The 13,209-nt window shown below is 53.1% G+C and overlaps 5 protein-coding genes across 5 annotated transcripts; 3 read left to right on the top strand and 2 right to left on the bottom strand.

Moving 5' to 3' along the window:
- The first annotated feature begins 2,520 nt into the window (after positions 1–2,520).
- Positions 2,521–3,543, top strand: CONPUDRAFT_84171 (Osmotin thaumatin-like protein). Its single transcript, XM_007773983.1, has 3 exons — positions 2,521–2,869; positions 2,933–3,055; positions 3,122–3,543. Exons 1-3 carry the CDS (start codon positions 2,597–2,599, stop codon positions 3,401–3,403), a joined length of 678 nt encoding a protein of 225 aa, XP_007772173.1. The 5' UTR covers positions 2,521–2,596; the 3' UTR covers positions 3,404–3,543.
- A 1,994-nt stretch (positions 3,544–5,537) lies between these two features.
- On the top strand, positions 5,538–6,237 carry CONPUDRAFT_16986 (concanavalin A-like lectin glucanase; the record flags this gene model as incomplete). The annotated part of the gene is made up of 3 exons (XM_007773536.1): positions 5,538–5,582; positions 5,632–5,782; positions 5,843–6,237. Coding segments are annotated over 3 exons (591 nt in total), but the record flags the coding sequence as incomplete, so codon positions are not given.
- Positions 6,238–6,448: 211 nt separating this feature from the next.
- On the bottom strand, positions 6,449–7,519 carry CONPUDRAFT_128836 (23S ribosomal RNA methyltransferase; the record flags this gene model as incomplete). The annotated part of the gene is made up of 2 exons (XM_007773982.1): positions 6,449–6,709; positions 6,771–7,519. 2 exons carry the CDS (start codon positions 7,517–7,519, stop codon positions 6,520–6,522), a joined length of 939 nt encoding a protein of 312 aa, XP_007772172.1. The 3' UTR covers positions 6,449–6,519.
- Positions 7,520–7,755: 236 nt separating this feature from the next.
- On the top strand, positions 7,756–9,082 carry CONPUDRAFT_84170 (40S ribosomal protein S3). The gene is made up of 4 exons (XM_007773981.1): positions 7,756–7,774; positions 7,969–8,169; positions 8,244–8,665; positions 8,722–9,082. The coding sequence occupies exons 2-4, from the start codon at positions 8,029–8,031 to the stop codon at positions 8,960–8,962; spliced, it is 804 nt and encodes a 267-aa protein (XP_007772171.1). The 5' UTR covers positions 7,756–7,774; positions 7,969–8,028; the 3' UTR covers positions 8,963–9,082.
- Positions 9,083–9,424: 342 nt separating this feature from the next.
- On the bottom strand, positions 9,425–12,100 carry CONPUDRAFT_157036 (P-loop containing nucleoside triphosphate hydrolase protein; the record flags this gene model as incomplete). The annotated part of the gene is made up of 10 exons (XM_007773980.1): positions 9,425–9,572; positions 9,630–9,748; positions 9,802–10,043; positions 10,094–10,216; positions 10,268–10,493; positions 10,547–11,505; positions 11,559–11,680; positions 11,764–11,822; positions 11,902–12,015; positions 12,074–12,100. 10 exons carry the CDS (start codon positions 12,098–12,100, stop codon positions 9,425–9,427), a joined length of 2,139 nt encoding a protein of 712 aa, XP_007772170.1.
- Positions 12,101–13,209: the final 1,109 nt, after the last annotated feature.

Below are 13,209 nucleotides of genomic sequence, written 5' to 3'. Positions count from 1 at the left end.
CCTGTTCTCCTTCGAGGTGGCGGAAGCCCGCAGAAGCGTACTGATCAGAGATGTCGCATTGTCTATGCCCAGGCATCAAAGCTCCATTGACTATCACTACTGGTCTTTATCTGTTCTCAACGAAAAAAAAGCTGTCCGCGATATCAACAATTCGCAGCCTTTACATTTGACTTTTACTGTTCTATTGGCCGGCCGCGCGACAACAATTATCGCAAAATAAAAGGTGAGTGAACTTATCTCGAATCAGGTCAATGTTGAGAGTTGATATTCACCCGTTCTCTGCTCTAGAAGCGCATCCCCCGCCTTCGACCATTACTTGAAATCGTTCGCTTGTATACCCTTGGCCATACGGACTCGTGTTGTTTAGCCAAGGCGCAGTGCCAAGAGGCGCCGAGCCATTCCTCGGTTTCAACGCTTGACAACGGTTTGCTACCTCGTTCACGTGGAGCAGGGTGGAGTAAGACTTCTTGTTGCCGGCCAAGTACCCGAGAGTGGAGTGTCTTAATGAACGGGCGATACTTTGCAGTCCTCGATCGAAAGGCTAAACGCTTGCCAACAGCTCGCCTACCTCGTGGAGTAGCTGAAGTCTTCGCAGTCGCCGATCAAGTAACCGAGAGTGGAGCGTCTTGATGAACGGACGATACTTTGTGAGACTCGACCTCGATCGAAGCTCTCCGAGGCCACTGATTAGCTCAACTTTGAATACCAGGTCTCGTCTAAGAACTCTGCTTCGAGCATTTCCTCGCAGCGACTAGTGCATTGGATAGCATAGGCGCCTAAATTAAACCCAGTCGAGTCCAGTTTGGACAAGAGTACTTTCCGCTAAGGACATAGGTACATGTACAGTTCGTTACTCATGTCTGTTCAATACCGGTGGCTACCAATATATCAAGGATCTTCTTTAGCACAAGCACTTATTGGGCTGCTTAGGGAGACTAAGTGGCTGTGCACTAAATTTATTGGGAGTTATCGCATGTCGTCAGCACAAAATACGTAGTTGTAGCTGTCAGTCGACGTCGGGCGCGTGCTGAATGCGATTTAACAAGTTGAGCACTTCCCCACAAGTCCTCTCTCTTCGCTGTCATCCGTAAGGTTCCTAGTCCACCAAGTCGAGTACGTCATTATTCGAACGATTCATCGGATGCTAGTGGAGTACATACGCCAGGTGTGATCGACAGCGCTGTAGAAATTTACAGGAACTGCGGAGATGCACAAGCATCGTTGAATGGCAAGCTACGATTGGTTACTGGCATGGCTACCTGCGTCTCTGCGCAACGGCGTGACACGGGGAAGAAGACCGCTTCAGCCAGCAAAGCTTCCGCTCATTCGGGCTTCGAAGAGATTGTGCTAAAAATAGACGCACCCTCATTCCGGCGTAGCTTTTCCGCCCTCCTGCACAAGTTTTGCTGGCCAGCTTTGATAGTCACGTACGGAAAATTCGGTATTCTCTAGCTGAACTAGGGACAGAGAATCTTGGTGGAGAAATTCAAGGGCAAAGTAACGTAAGAGTTAAGAGGGGACAAGCAAGAGAGTGCTCAATGATGCTGAGATCTATTCGCGGAGTTTGAAAACGACATGACCAGACACTCCAGCTTCCTGCACTGCTTGCTAACTACAAGTGACGCTGGCCTACGTGGGTTCGGTGAGGACAACTAAGCAACAAATTTTCATACAGTACGTCAAATGCAAACACGATGGCTGCCAGCTGGCAAGTCACTCTATTTTCATCGTCATCTCTATAGCCCGACGGAAAGAGGTGTCGTCTCAGTGCTCATTCTCTTCGAGGTGTTCATCCGAGCACAGCTGACCCGCGCCCATTGATTCGCAGTTAACGGCCTGATCTGCATAACAGCATATTTGATCAAAGTTAGCCCGTACTCAGAACCTCACATCATTTATGTTCATCTTCACTACCAGACATCTTCCGGAGGTGGGGAGATTCTACTGGTATATCCTAGTGTACCTTGTGCCTTACTCTTGCGTCGAGAGGGTACATGACGGTACCACCCGCAGAAACGCGACAACGCTACATAGAGGGATCGACTATGCCTGTAACACTATTCTGACGTGCCTCTGGTCGCAGCGTAATCGTGGGCCGCAGTCCCGTCTAGTCATCATCCGGACATTGTAACTTGGTGACGGAACCGATGCCTCCTGCGAACGGCAACCGAATCTTAGTCCGAACACGCGTATCGAACGCGGTTTGCTCCACTTCCAAGTGCTCCTCTCTCGCCTTCTTTCCTTCGCATCAATCCCGACAACTCATATCGCCGCACTGGATCGGTTGAATGATCCCTTCTTCCTCGGCAACGTCACTGCTTCACGGGTTTCCAATAATAACCACTATACAATGACACTCGCATCGTCGTGGTCGGTAGCGCAGCGCACCAGCCATCCCTCACCTGATAGGATTTGTTCTGCTGGCATGTTCGCACTGGTCCAGTGTGGCAGATGTGCGCAAGTTTTCACAGCTACACTGAGCGTCGTCGAGGCCGTGAAAACATATATAAAGGGTACATCCTTGGACTGAAGAGACCATCAACCAAATCTCTGGTTTACGCACAGTCGCCTTCCAGCACACTTCACCTCCCTAACCATGTCTTCTGCCCGTGCCTTTTCTCTCGCTGCCCTCGCGGCTGTCGTTTCTGCGCAGTCCCTGAACGTCGTCAACAAGTGCTCCGACAGCGTCACGCTCTTCACCCAGACCTCGTTCGGCACGATTGACAACAATGTCAACGTCGCTGCTGGCGCCACCACCGACATGAACATCTCCAACAACTGGGACGGTGCCATCAACGTCGGCACTAGCTCGACCGGTGGCCCGACCTGGGACGGCACCACGCCGTTCTCGCGTGCTGAGTTCAACTTCGTGCGTTTTTTCTTTCTTCTCTGCTGTGCCAATCGAGTTTGAGTCTGAACGTGGCTTCTGCAGTACGCCGTCCCCGGCTCCGTCACCTACGACATCTCCTTGATCTACGGCTACAACGTCGGCATGGAGATCTCCTCCTCCGACTCCGGCTGCTCTGCCTTCGCCTGCACCCTCCCCTCGGGCTGCGTACGTCCCCTCCTTCATTTCTTACGTTATATCCCAGCCCTAACCGCTCCCATTCTCATATCACAGCCCGTCCCCGGCCCTGACGGCTCGTGCTACTCCCCCTGCTGCTCGTCCGTCTCCGCCTGCTCGGGAGGCGCGCTCCCCGCCGGTGGCGGAGGCTGCACGAGCAACGCCGGCCCCGGCCCCAACTCGCCGTTCTACTACAACAGCTGCTACAACGCGTACGCGTTCCCCGACAACGACGGTGCTGCCGGCTACACCCCCGCCGACAACGTCGACTTCACCTGCGGCAACACCGACATCACCCTCACGCTCTGCCCTGGCACCACCTCCAACATCCCCAAGTAAACGCTTAGTCCATGTGGCTCGCGCTTTGCGCGTTGTAGGGCAGGGACGGGAGCGGGGCAGCACGCCTCCGCGATCAATCGCTGGCCTATAGAATTACTTATTGGTGGGGGTTTTTATGTATTCCTTACGGTACCCAGACGACTGTTTTATCACTGGTTTAATGATAACGGTGTATTTATGGTGGTGTTGTAATTCTTTGTGTGGATACGGACGCGTCTGCGATGTGTAGTTTCACACATCTATTCGGATTGACAGACGTGAAGAGTTCAACGATCTTGCGTAATAAGGCTGCTCGTCGATTTCTGCTGGGTTTTGACCGTTCGGGTGAAGGGGTGCGCATTCATCGACATCCTTGGCTTCTTCAACACGTGGAAACATGCAAGCCAATTTAACCGCGACGTGTATCATACCGTATCATATCATACCGTATCTTTACTCAGGTGCCCGGCTTTCGCTTGGTCGTGTTTGTCCTTTCCTTTTTTGCGTTATCTCTTCAACGCTTCTTGCTTTCTCTGCACCGTTTTCGCCTCAGCTGTCCATGTCTTCCGTGCACGTTCCTGGCATTGTAACGTTTCCCTTGCATGTCGACATGCAGTCCGTCATGATGCACTCTCAGTCTAAACCTCTTCGCAACTTAAATGTCTAAATTTCTTTTCAGTTGCGCATGGGTCGTGTCTCCGGTTGGCTGAATACTTATCTGTCACGCGCTGATTGGCCAATGCTTCTCCTCATGATCTCTCGTACGCTTTTCCGCTATCTTTCTCTTTTTCCCTACTTATACCGCGGCTGCTCGCGTCCTTCCGACCATCTTCTTCATTTCCTTTCCTCCCTCCCTCACATTTGTTTCCTCATCGTCTTCATTCATGTCTGTGTGCCACCTTCATGGCTACGTCTGCGTCGATCAGCCTAGGTGAACGTTCGTTAAGAAGCCATCCAGTCATATCGCTCACTACTTCAATTATGAATGCACTCTCCATTGTGCAGACAACTCCTCCGTCGCTGCCGATTTGAGAGTTTACGCCCGGTACACTGACCTCCTACTCCCTGACGACTCTGTCATCGAGGTCATGGCGCAAGCTTTCTTCCCCGCTGATCGCTCTACTGTCCTAATCTTTTGCAGGGATGATTTCAGTTCTGTGTTCGAGCAGGTGGTCGAGTGGTGCCTAACGGTGGAGAACGGATGCTTCACATCGGACACCAATGTCTGGGGACCACTGTTGCCCCACTCCGTTAACAGAAGCGCTGCTCGTTTAGATGTTGTCATCGACCGTTTGGCTTGGGCTTGGAACTGGGAGTACCCTACCGGGACTTGGTAGCATAATGAATATTATTTTAGCTCGTGGCCAGCCCACGCATGAACCTATCACACCACTATTTTCTCTCTAAGTGTGGGACTTAATTTCGGAGCGCAGCGACGGCTCTGCCTTGTGGTGAGAGACTGAGAGTCGGAAACAGCCGCGAAGTTGGTTTCTCCCCGAAACGTTAACGTCTAGATCTATCTTTACCCGTTAACCAAGTTTCCGTAGCACGGCAGAGGGCTCTACCCTATTCTTTCTGGCTTGTCAGGGGGACCGAGGCTCCTATCTGCTTTTGCACGAGTGGTTCTGACTGTTCACTGTCCGCTCCGTACGAGGCTATCCGAACTGAAATGCTGACTCCTGAACTTGGTCGCGGTCTTGGCAAGTTGCAGTTGCCACTACTGTATAATCCCGTAAACTTGCAAGATGCTCCGGTATCCCAAATTAACCTATCCTGACTACATCTGCTCAAGCTGAATTAAGTACGTGAAGTGACCCTTTATTCTCCATTTCGTTGTATTCATTCGAAGAAAATCATCACGGAAAACCTGCATAGGAGTGTCCGGCCGGTCAATTGCTGAACAGAGATTCATGCTGCTGGATCGACAAGACTGCGCACCTTTCAATGGTTGGCGATGTCAGGAGCCGAGTCCACAAGCCAGCTTTATAAGACTGCTTGACGGAATTGTGCACGGCTAGACCCCCCGAATCAGCGTTCAGCAACCTCCTCTGCCATGGCTTTGTTGCTTTTCCTTGGGCTCCTACTTGCCTCGTTTACTCTCGCCACGCCTTCCATCGACAAAAGAGCGCATAAACTTGTATCTCGGAGCTCGATCTTCACTACCAACTGGGCAGGAGCCGTGATGAACGGCACTGAAGCGGTAGGTGGTGGCTCCCAGAAACGGTTCCCGTAGCTCATGAACCGTCCAGATCAATAGTGTGACTGGCACGTTCAGCCTTCCCAAACCGACGGGAAATGGATCGGTGGCTATCTGGGTCGGCATGGACGGAGTATCATGCAGCACCCTCTTGCAAGTGGGCATCATTGTGACTGTCAACAACGGGGTAGTATCGTACATCCGTAAGTAGCCATACGCCAGAGAGGAGCATGCTGCACTCCTATTGACCCCTTATCTTGCAGCCTGGTACGAGTGGCTACCAGACTATGCGACGCCTCTCGAGACGCTCAGGCTCGACGCGAGCGATCAAGTGACGCTCACCGTGACCGCAACCTCGCCGACGAGCGGCGAGGTGAAGATTCAGAACAAGTCCAAGAATCAGGAGGTGTCGACGCAGGTGAGCTCGAGCGCGAAGCTATGCCAGAGGAACGCGGATTGGATCGTTGAGGCGTACCACAACGGCACGGGGCTCGCGCCGCTGAACAACTTCGGCACTGTCATGTTTACACAGGCGCAGGCGGGGACGTGGGGCGGGGCGATTGCACCCACTACGGACGCGTCGGTCTATAATATTCAGCAGAATGGGCAGGCGGTGGCGTGGGGGTCGGTGCAGAATGGGAACGTCATCGTGCAGCACAAGTGAGTACGTCGCATTGATGGGTGGTAATAGTGCAGAACAGTGAATATGCGGTGTAGACGCCATCCTCAAATTTTGTAATAAGGAATTTTAGCCAAAGTTTGTTACGCGGATCAAGTCTGGATATATGTTGCTTTTGTTGCCTTGGACAATTTGTCGACACAAAGGGCGGATTTTCGTGATCCACACGTATCAGCTGATGGAAGCGATTATATTCCTCACGGTTGATGGTCTGAGCAAGGTGCGTTGCGAGAACTAGGGTATAGAAAGCATCGACGTATATCATATGTTGGTGGAGAAGGCTCGACTGCTGCCTGAGCCAGGCGGGCCACGGAAGCCACGACATAGCCAGTAACCCTCGCTCGAGTCCGATCGGCTGGCGTCGGGTTTGACGTAGTAAACATTGCGAAACTGGGGTTCGAGATGCTCGCGGCGGAATTCAGTCAGCAAAGGGTGGTTGAAGTGTTTGATTCTGAAACACATCGATCGCGGTTTAGTGCGTCAAAGGAGCGAGGAGCAGAGTAGGAGCTTACAGGAGCGCACCGCCTTTCCTCCCACCACCAGGTCGATCGCAGCCTGGTTCCTCTGGGCGCAACACGCCGAGGCAGAACTCATATACGCCCCGGCAAATGTCGAGGCTACTCTCAACGTCGCGAGTGCGGTTGCCGCTCATGTTCGCAGCGATGTCACTGAGGACGACGTCCGCGTAGTCGTGCCCTCGGGCAGACAGAAGGGACCTCAGGGCCGCTGGTGCGTCTGGACGTAGGAAGTCGAATGTTAAGGAGTGTACGCCTGGTATGGGAAGCATTGGGAGGATATCAAGGGCAAGAATAGTGGACTGTTCCCTGCTTGTATTAGGCTCCGGAAATGTATCCTGAGGAAGAGAGGAGGGAGAGGAAGACCAGTCGTCAGAGGGTGAGGAAGGATCACCTCGGCCCATACCCTTTTCTTCGAAATCCCACCCTGTCGAAAAGCCATGCCGCTCAGCTACTACCTGAGACCAACCTCCTGGTGCAGCACCCAGGTCGACGACAGCACGAACAGAAGGCTTGGTGAGGAATTGATGGTACTTGTCATCGAGCTCGAGAAGCTTGTAGGCAGCACGCGAGCGGTAGGAACGAGGCAGGTCTTCAAGTGGGGCAGGTTTTGAGTTTGACTTGTTAGACTTGGAGGGGCCGTGTGATGCGACGCGTTGTGTGACATAGGGATCGCGTCCTTGGCGAGCGAGCCATGCACGAGAGGATTTAGTGACCTTGAAGAGCGGAGCGGTGGGTCGGAGCATGGCGTTCACGATATCAGTTGCCTTCACGAGTATGTCGTATGCTTGAGCTGGGCAGCGACTAGAGGACGCGTCGAGACGAAGGGCAATGGCTGCAGTCACAGTACGCGCCTTTTGCCTCCCTTGCTCCGGCGTTTTCGGACCACTCTCCGACCTTGCTCAGTCGCCGCTTCAAGTCTCGGCAGTGTCCGAGTCCTCGCAAACGCACTTACCGATAGCGAGGAGCCCGTACTCATCACTCTCGGCGTCGTCCTCAAGGTGAGTTTGTGTCAATTTTTCGCTGTATCTGCCGCCAGTGGGATCCATGCTGCTGTGTGGAAGGAGAAGGAAATTATGGAGGTTGGATTAAGCGGTCGAGGGGCTGGATGAGGTAGTGGAATCTGGATGCACCTATATCTCTTGATCTTCGCGCCCAAATCCTCGCGCACTCTTGCTCATCCATCGCCGAATAGACACACACCGCTCGTCGGCCTCAAGACTTCAAAACAAAAGAGCGTTAAACGCGAATCAAAATGTCCGCCCAAATCTCCAAGAAGCGCAAGTTCGTGGCTGACGGTGTCTTCCGCGCCGAGCTCAACGAGTTTTTCGCCCGTGAGCTCTCTGAGGAGGGCTACTCGGGTTGTGACGTCCGTGTCACCCATGCCCGCACTGAAGTTAGTTCTCGCTCCCTGCTCCCACTACGTTTACCCATTTCATGTCATGAACAATGTGCTGACAAAACGTGAAGATCATCATCCGTGCCTCCATGACTCAGGAGGTTCTCGGTGAGAAGGGTCGCCGCATCCGTGAGCTTACCGCTCTCGTCCAGAAGCGGTTCAAGTTCCCCGAAAACGCTCTCGAGCTCTACGCCGAGAAGGTCCAACACCGTGGTCTCTCTGCCGTCGCCCAGGCTGAGTCCCTTCGCTACAAACTCCTCGGTGGTCTCGCTGTCCGCCGTGCTTGCTACGGTATCCTCCGTTTCATCATGGAGTCCGGCGCCAAGGGTTGCGAGGTTGTCGTCTCTGGCAAACTCCGTGCTGCCCGTGCCAAGTCGATGAAGTTCACCGACGGTTTCATGATCCACTCCGGTCAGCCCTCAAAGGATTTCGTTGACTACGCCGTCCGCCACGTCCTCCTCCGCCAGGGTGTCCTTGGTATCAAGGTCAAGATGTGAGCTAATTATGCGTATCTCGTACTTGTCAGCAGCTTGCTGACCCCTGTTTTAGCATGAAGGGTTGGGATCCCGAGGGTGTCCTTGGTCCCCGCAAGCCCCTTCCCGACTCCGTCCAGATCCTCGAGCCGCCCGTCGACAAGGTTGTCCTCGAGCCCTCATCAGAGTCGAAAGAGCCATTTGTCGCCGCACCCGTTGCCGTCCAGCCTGGTGCCGCTGCCGAGGGTGAGCAATATGCTGCACCCGCGGCTGAGGGCGCCTACCAGGAGGGCTTCGAGGCTCAGCCCGCGTTCTAAGCGGACTACCTGGGGATGTTGTAGGATTTGTGCTACTTTTCTCTCTTTATCACGATGCTATGCGCTTGAGTAGGCGTGTTTGCATGCTTTGCCATGCCTCAATGAATATGCTTAAACCTCTCTTTTGCTTGAACTCAAGCTAACCGCTGTCAAGTGCGCCATGGGATTGCACGCAGGTTTGGTTATAAATGTCCATGCATGCATGTCCATCTGGCCATTCGCTCCCTGAAATAAGTGTGCCTTCACTGACCGAGGGCTGCCAGGTTGCGCTCGTGTGAAAGGCGGTGCCAGCATTGTAGGATGTTTCGTACTTAGACAATCAAGTCTTCGTAACATGTCCACTTCGAGTCGTAATGGTAAAGGGTTCAGATTTTGATCAGACCAGGAGACACGTCGCCGTCTCTACATGATGCAAGCCTAAAGTAACAAGCAAGATCTAGCTTCTCAAAGTACAACCATCCCTCATCTCCTTTTCTTCTTCTTGACCGGGCCAGACTCGTCGTTGCTCCGTTTGCCCGCCTTTTTATTGTACGCGCGTTGCAGGGCACGCTTCGCCTCGCCGTCTGGGAACGACTTGAGATCAAAGTATGAAGGCGCGTACTCAAGCAACCTGGTGAATGGACCTAATCAGTGGCCAGTCATTTCACGAATATTAAAGGCTGCCCACCATTCTGCGCGCACTTCGGTCACAGTTCGGATGTACGGCCTCGTCGTGAGCACAAACTCGTTGAAGATCACCCATTCAGGTTGTGTCTCCATCCCGCACGACGGATGAAGATTAACCACCTAAGAATGCCCATAAGGTATTTGTCCGTGACAGATCGATTAGTGGCACGCACCTGGTTATCTTTCAGCGTCATATAGCCGCCCTTCTCGCCTTGCTTGTGCGCGACCTGCATGAAGAATCCGTTGCACAGCGCCTGGCGCACGGCGAGGTACAGCTTCTTCGGGTCTTGGATCGTCACTAGATCAATCGCGTACCGCTCCATCGTCCGCTTCAGCTGCTCGCGAACGTTGTCTACCTGCATCAGCGCACGCGCTGACACATAGTTAGTACAAGTCCAGTTTTTATCCCACTCATCTGCAACATACGGTCAACGATGATGTTATGGTCAATTCGCTAGGGCTCACTTTGCTTGTAGCTGTTGTAGATGTTGATCAAGGTAAGGTGGTCGCCTTCGGGAATGCTGAGAAGGGCTTTCGCTGCATCCGCCTCCTTGCGTTGGTCATTCGGTCGGACAAACACATTTGGCACTCATTCGAGATGTTAGTAGATGTACATTGCAATGCATGAATGCCACATACCAGACAACATGGCAGTGAGCGTCAATATCTCGTTACTGCACTTGAACTCGGGGCTGACGATGAGCATCTTGGCGAGCTGCGGGTCCAGAGGGAATTCCGCAACGATGCTGCCTAGCGCAGTGATGTTCCCTTCGTCGTCAAGAGCAGCGATGTAGTTGAGAAGCTCCAAAGCTCGCAACAGCGCTTCAGGGGCGGGAGTGTCGACATAATCGAATCGGACAAGATCCTACGTTATGTTATTATCACTCAAAGATCACAAGCTTAACGGGAGGAACAGACCTTGACGCCCGCCTTCATCATCTCCAGCACCGTGCTAGCCAAATTACTCCTCAGAATCTCCGGGTGTGTCTGTTCCTCCAGCTCCTTCATAAAGTCCTTCTCCGTGTACAGCCGGAAGCATTTCCCTGGCCGCGTCCGTCCAGCTCGCCCAGCACGCTGCTGAGCCGACGCTTTCGATATCGGGCTGACGAGCAATGACTCGACACGGATACGAGGGTTGTACACCTTCTGCTTCGAGAAGCCTGGATCAACGACGTACACGATACCGTCGATCGTCAATGATGTCTCCGCAATGTTCGTCGATACCACCACCTTTCTCCCCGGCGGACCACTCCTAGAGCGCCGGGATGGCGGCGGATCGAAGATGCGCTGCTGTTGAGCAGGTGGCAGCGACGAATACAGCGGCATACACACGAGCGGGCCGACCGAGTCCGGATCCTGGTTGACCAGGTCATCCACCTCAAGCTTGATCTTCTTGCACGCATCCTCAATCTCCTCCTCACTCGTGAGGAACAGCAAGACATCTCCGGGGTCCTCCGCGCGGTGGATCATCAGCACCGTCCGAATCGCTGCCTCGACGTAGTCCGGTTCCGGCTCCTGCGTGTAGAACACCTCAACGGGGTGTGTCCGGCCGGGAACCTTGAATAGGGGCGCGGGCTCATTTCCGCGAATACCAAAGTACTTCTGGAACTTGAGCGCGTCGAGCGTTGCGGACATGACGATGAGCTTGAGATCAGAGCGCCGCTGCACAAGGGCCTTGAGCAGCCCCATGAGGATATCGGTGGCGAGTGTACGTTCGTGGGCTTCGTCAAGGATGACGGTGGAGTATCGCGAGAGGTCCGGGTCGTGCATGGCTTCGCGGAGCAGCACACTGTCAGTCATGTACTTGAGGAAGGTCGTCCCTGGCTCCGTCATATCTTCGAAACGTATCGAATATCCGACTTGACGACCAAGTTGCACTGGATCGACCAATCAGTACGCGACCAAACTTCCCCCCACATAACCTACACACCGTCCATTTCGTCAGCTACACGCTTGGCCACCGACGTCGCAGCTACACAGCGTGGCTGGGTGCACGCCACCATCTTGCCCCTCGTATGGGGGAGATCCGAATACGCGACGAACTGTGGTATTCTATCGAGTAAAAGAAGAGACCCGTCTGTAAGTCACTGTTCACGCCTGAAACAAACGGAAATCTGCCCCAGACACCAACTTACTGTGTCGTCTTGCCCGAGCCGGTCTCGCCGACCATGACGATGACATGGTTGTCGGTGAACTATCGACGAATGATCCAGTTAGTATGCAGCCACATACAGCACCTAGAGCCTCGAAGGAAGAGGAGGCAAGGGACGCACCATTTTGAAGAAATCTGTCATCTGAGCGTACACCGGCAACTTCTTGCGCGCCTCCAAGATCTTCTTGTACTGGGCCGAGTGCGGCTGCTTCGTGAAAGGGTTTATGTCATGGTCCTAGCACAGAAAAGTGAGGTTCACAGCAGCTTTACAGAATCATGTCAAGTGCGCTTACCAGAGCCGATTGGGCCTGGACTGCCATCACTTTTCGTGGCAGGAAGCCATAGAGAGGCTCCTTGGCAGTGTGAGACCTGTTTCCCTTCGATATGCTGAGCTATCGAGTTTACGAGACGAATCTGCCAGAGAAAGGAAAGTGGTGAAGGGAGCGGGAACGTACATACCGTAGCCATTTGCACCTGTGCCTCCCTTACGTTTCGTGGCGAACATCCATGAAGTGGATCGATTGCACTTGTATTGCTATCAATCCCCGTCATTGAGGTGAGCAACCGACTCAAGGACGGCGTGAAATAGAAACCAAGAAGAAAAGAAGGCGAAATGAGCAAAATATAAAGGAGGCGACACAGAACAAGCCTTGGGCACGACGTGAATAGATGGAGATTGAGCTAGGGCCGATTGTGAGCAAGGTTGTACTAGAGATGAATTTGCCGAACACACTCGCCGCTTGTGTTGACAAGCAGTGCGACTTGGCTGTGCTGGGTGTCGTACGACTTCTCACTGTACAATGGCAAGTCGTCGTTGTTTGAAACTTCGCCCGTTTATCTAAGCGCTCAAGCTATCGGCCGTGGTCTTAGGGTTTGTGCATGTGATGAAGAGGATTGAATTGAATCCCTGGAACTTGATGCATGATGGCCCTGGGCCGAAAGTGTGTGAATTGTGGATAGTTGGGGTCTTGCAACTGCTCAAACGGTGGAATCAAGGAACGCAAACACGGCTGTGAGTACTTAGTACTTATCTTGAACGTTTCAATGACTTTCAATTGGGCGCCCACCAAAATTTGCTCTGAGTCGTTGCTGAGTCGTATCACACACGAGCTGGCAATTCGCCAAACAAAACAAAACATATTTTTCTCACACTCGTCAACTCTGGGCGCAAGTCTACCGGATGTAGAGGGATGTGAGTGTTCTGGTAAGACAAATCGGAGTGTGCCCGCCACACAGAGTAGCTTTGTTGAACAAATGTGGAGTGGATTCAAGTCGAAGCTTGCAGGCGGCGATCATGGACCAAGCTCCTGAGCCCGGTACTCACACCAGAGATGATCCTTAGGAAACCAGATCAACACTTCATTGCGTGCCGAAGCCATCTCAATTCACCAACTCTCGGAAAGGACTCGGACCGCTACGATTCTTTTCC

The sequence above is a fragment of the Coniophora puteana genome (assembly GCF_000271625.1).
Source record: "Coniophora puteana RWD-64-598 SS2 unplaced genomic scaffold CONPUscaffold_11, whole genome shotgun sequence".
NCBI lineage: Eukaryota > Fungi > Basidiomycota > Agaricomycetes > Boletales > Coniophoraceae > Coniophora > Coniophora puteana.
This window is presented reverse-complemented; position numbering and strand designations above follow the sequence as displayed.

Coding starts and splice junctions, on each gene's coding strand:
- CONPUDRAFT_84171 (XM_007773983.1), top strand. CDS start 2,597: ATGTCTTCTGCCCGTGCCTTTTCTCTCGCTGCCCTCGCGGCTGTCGTT. Junction 2,870..2,932: donor CGCGTGCTGAGTTCAACTTC/GTGCGTTTTTTC, acceptor TGGCTTCTGCAG/TACGCCGTCCCCGGCTCCGT. Junction 3,056..3,121: donor GCACCCTCCCCTCGGGCTGC/GTACGTCCCCTC, acceptor CTCATATCACAG/CCCGTCCCCGGCCCTGACGG.
- CONPUDRAFT_84170 (XM_007773981.1), top strand. CDS start 8,029: ATGTCCGCCCAAATCTCCAAGAAGCGCAAGTTCGTGGCTGACGGTGTC. Junction 8,170..8,243: donor TCACCCATGCCCGCACTGAA/GTTAGTTCTCGC, acceptor CAAAACGTGAAG/ATCATCATCCGTGCCTCCAT. Junction 8,666..8,721: donor CTTGGTATCAAGGTCAAGAT/GTGAGCTAATTA, acceptor CCCCTGTTTTAG/CATGAAGGGTTGGGATCCCG.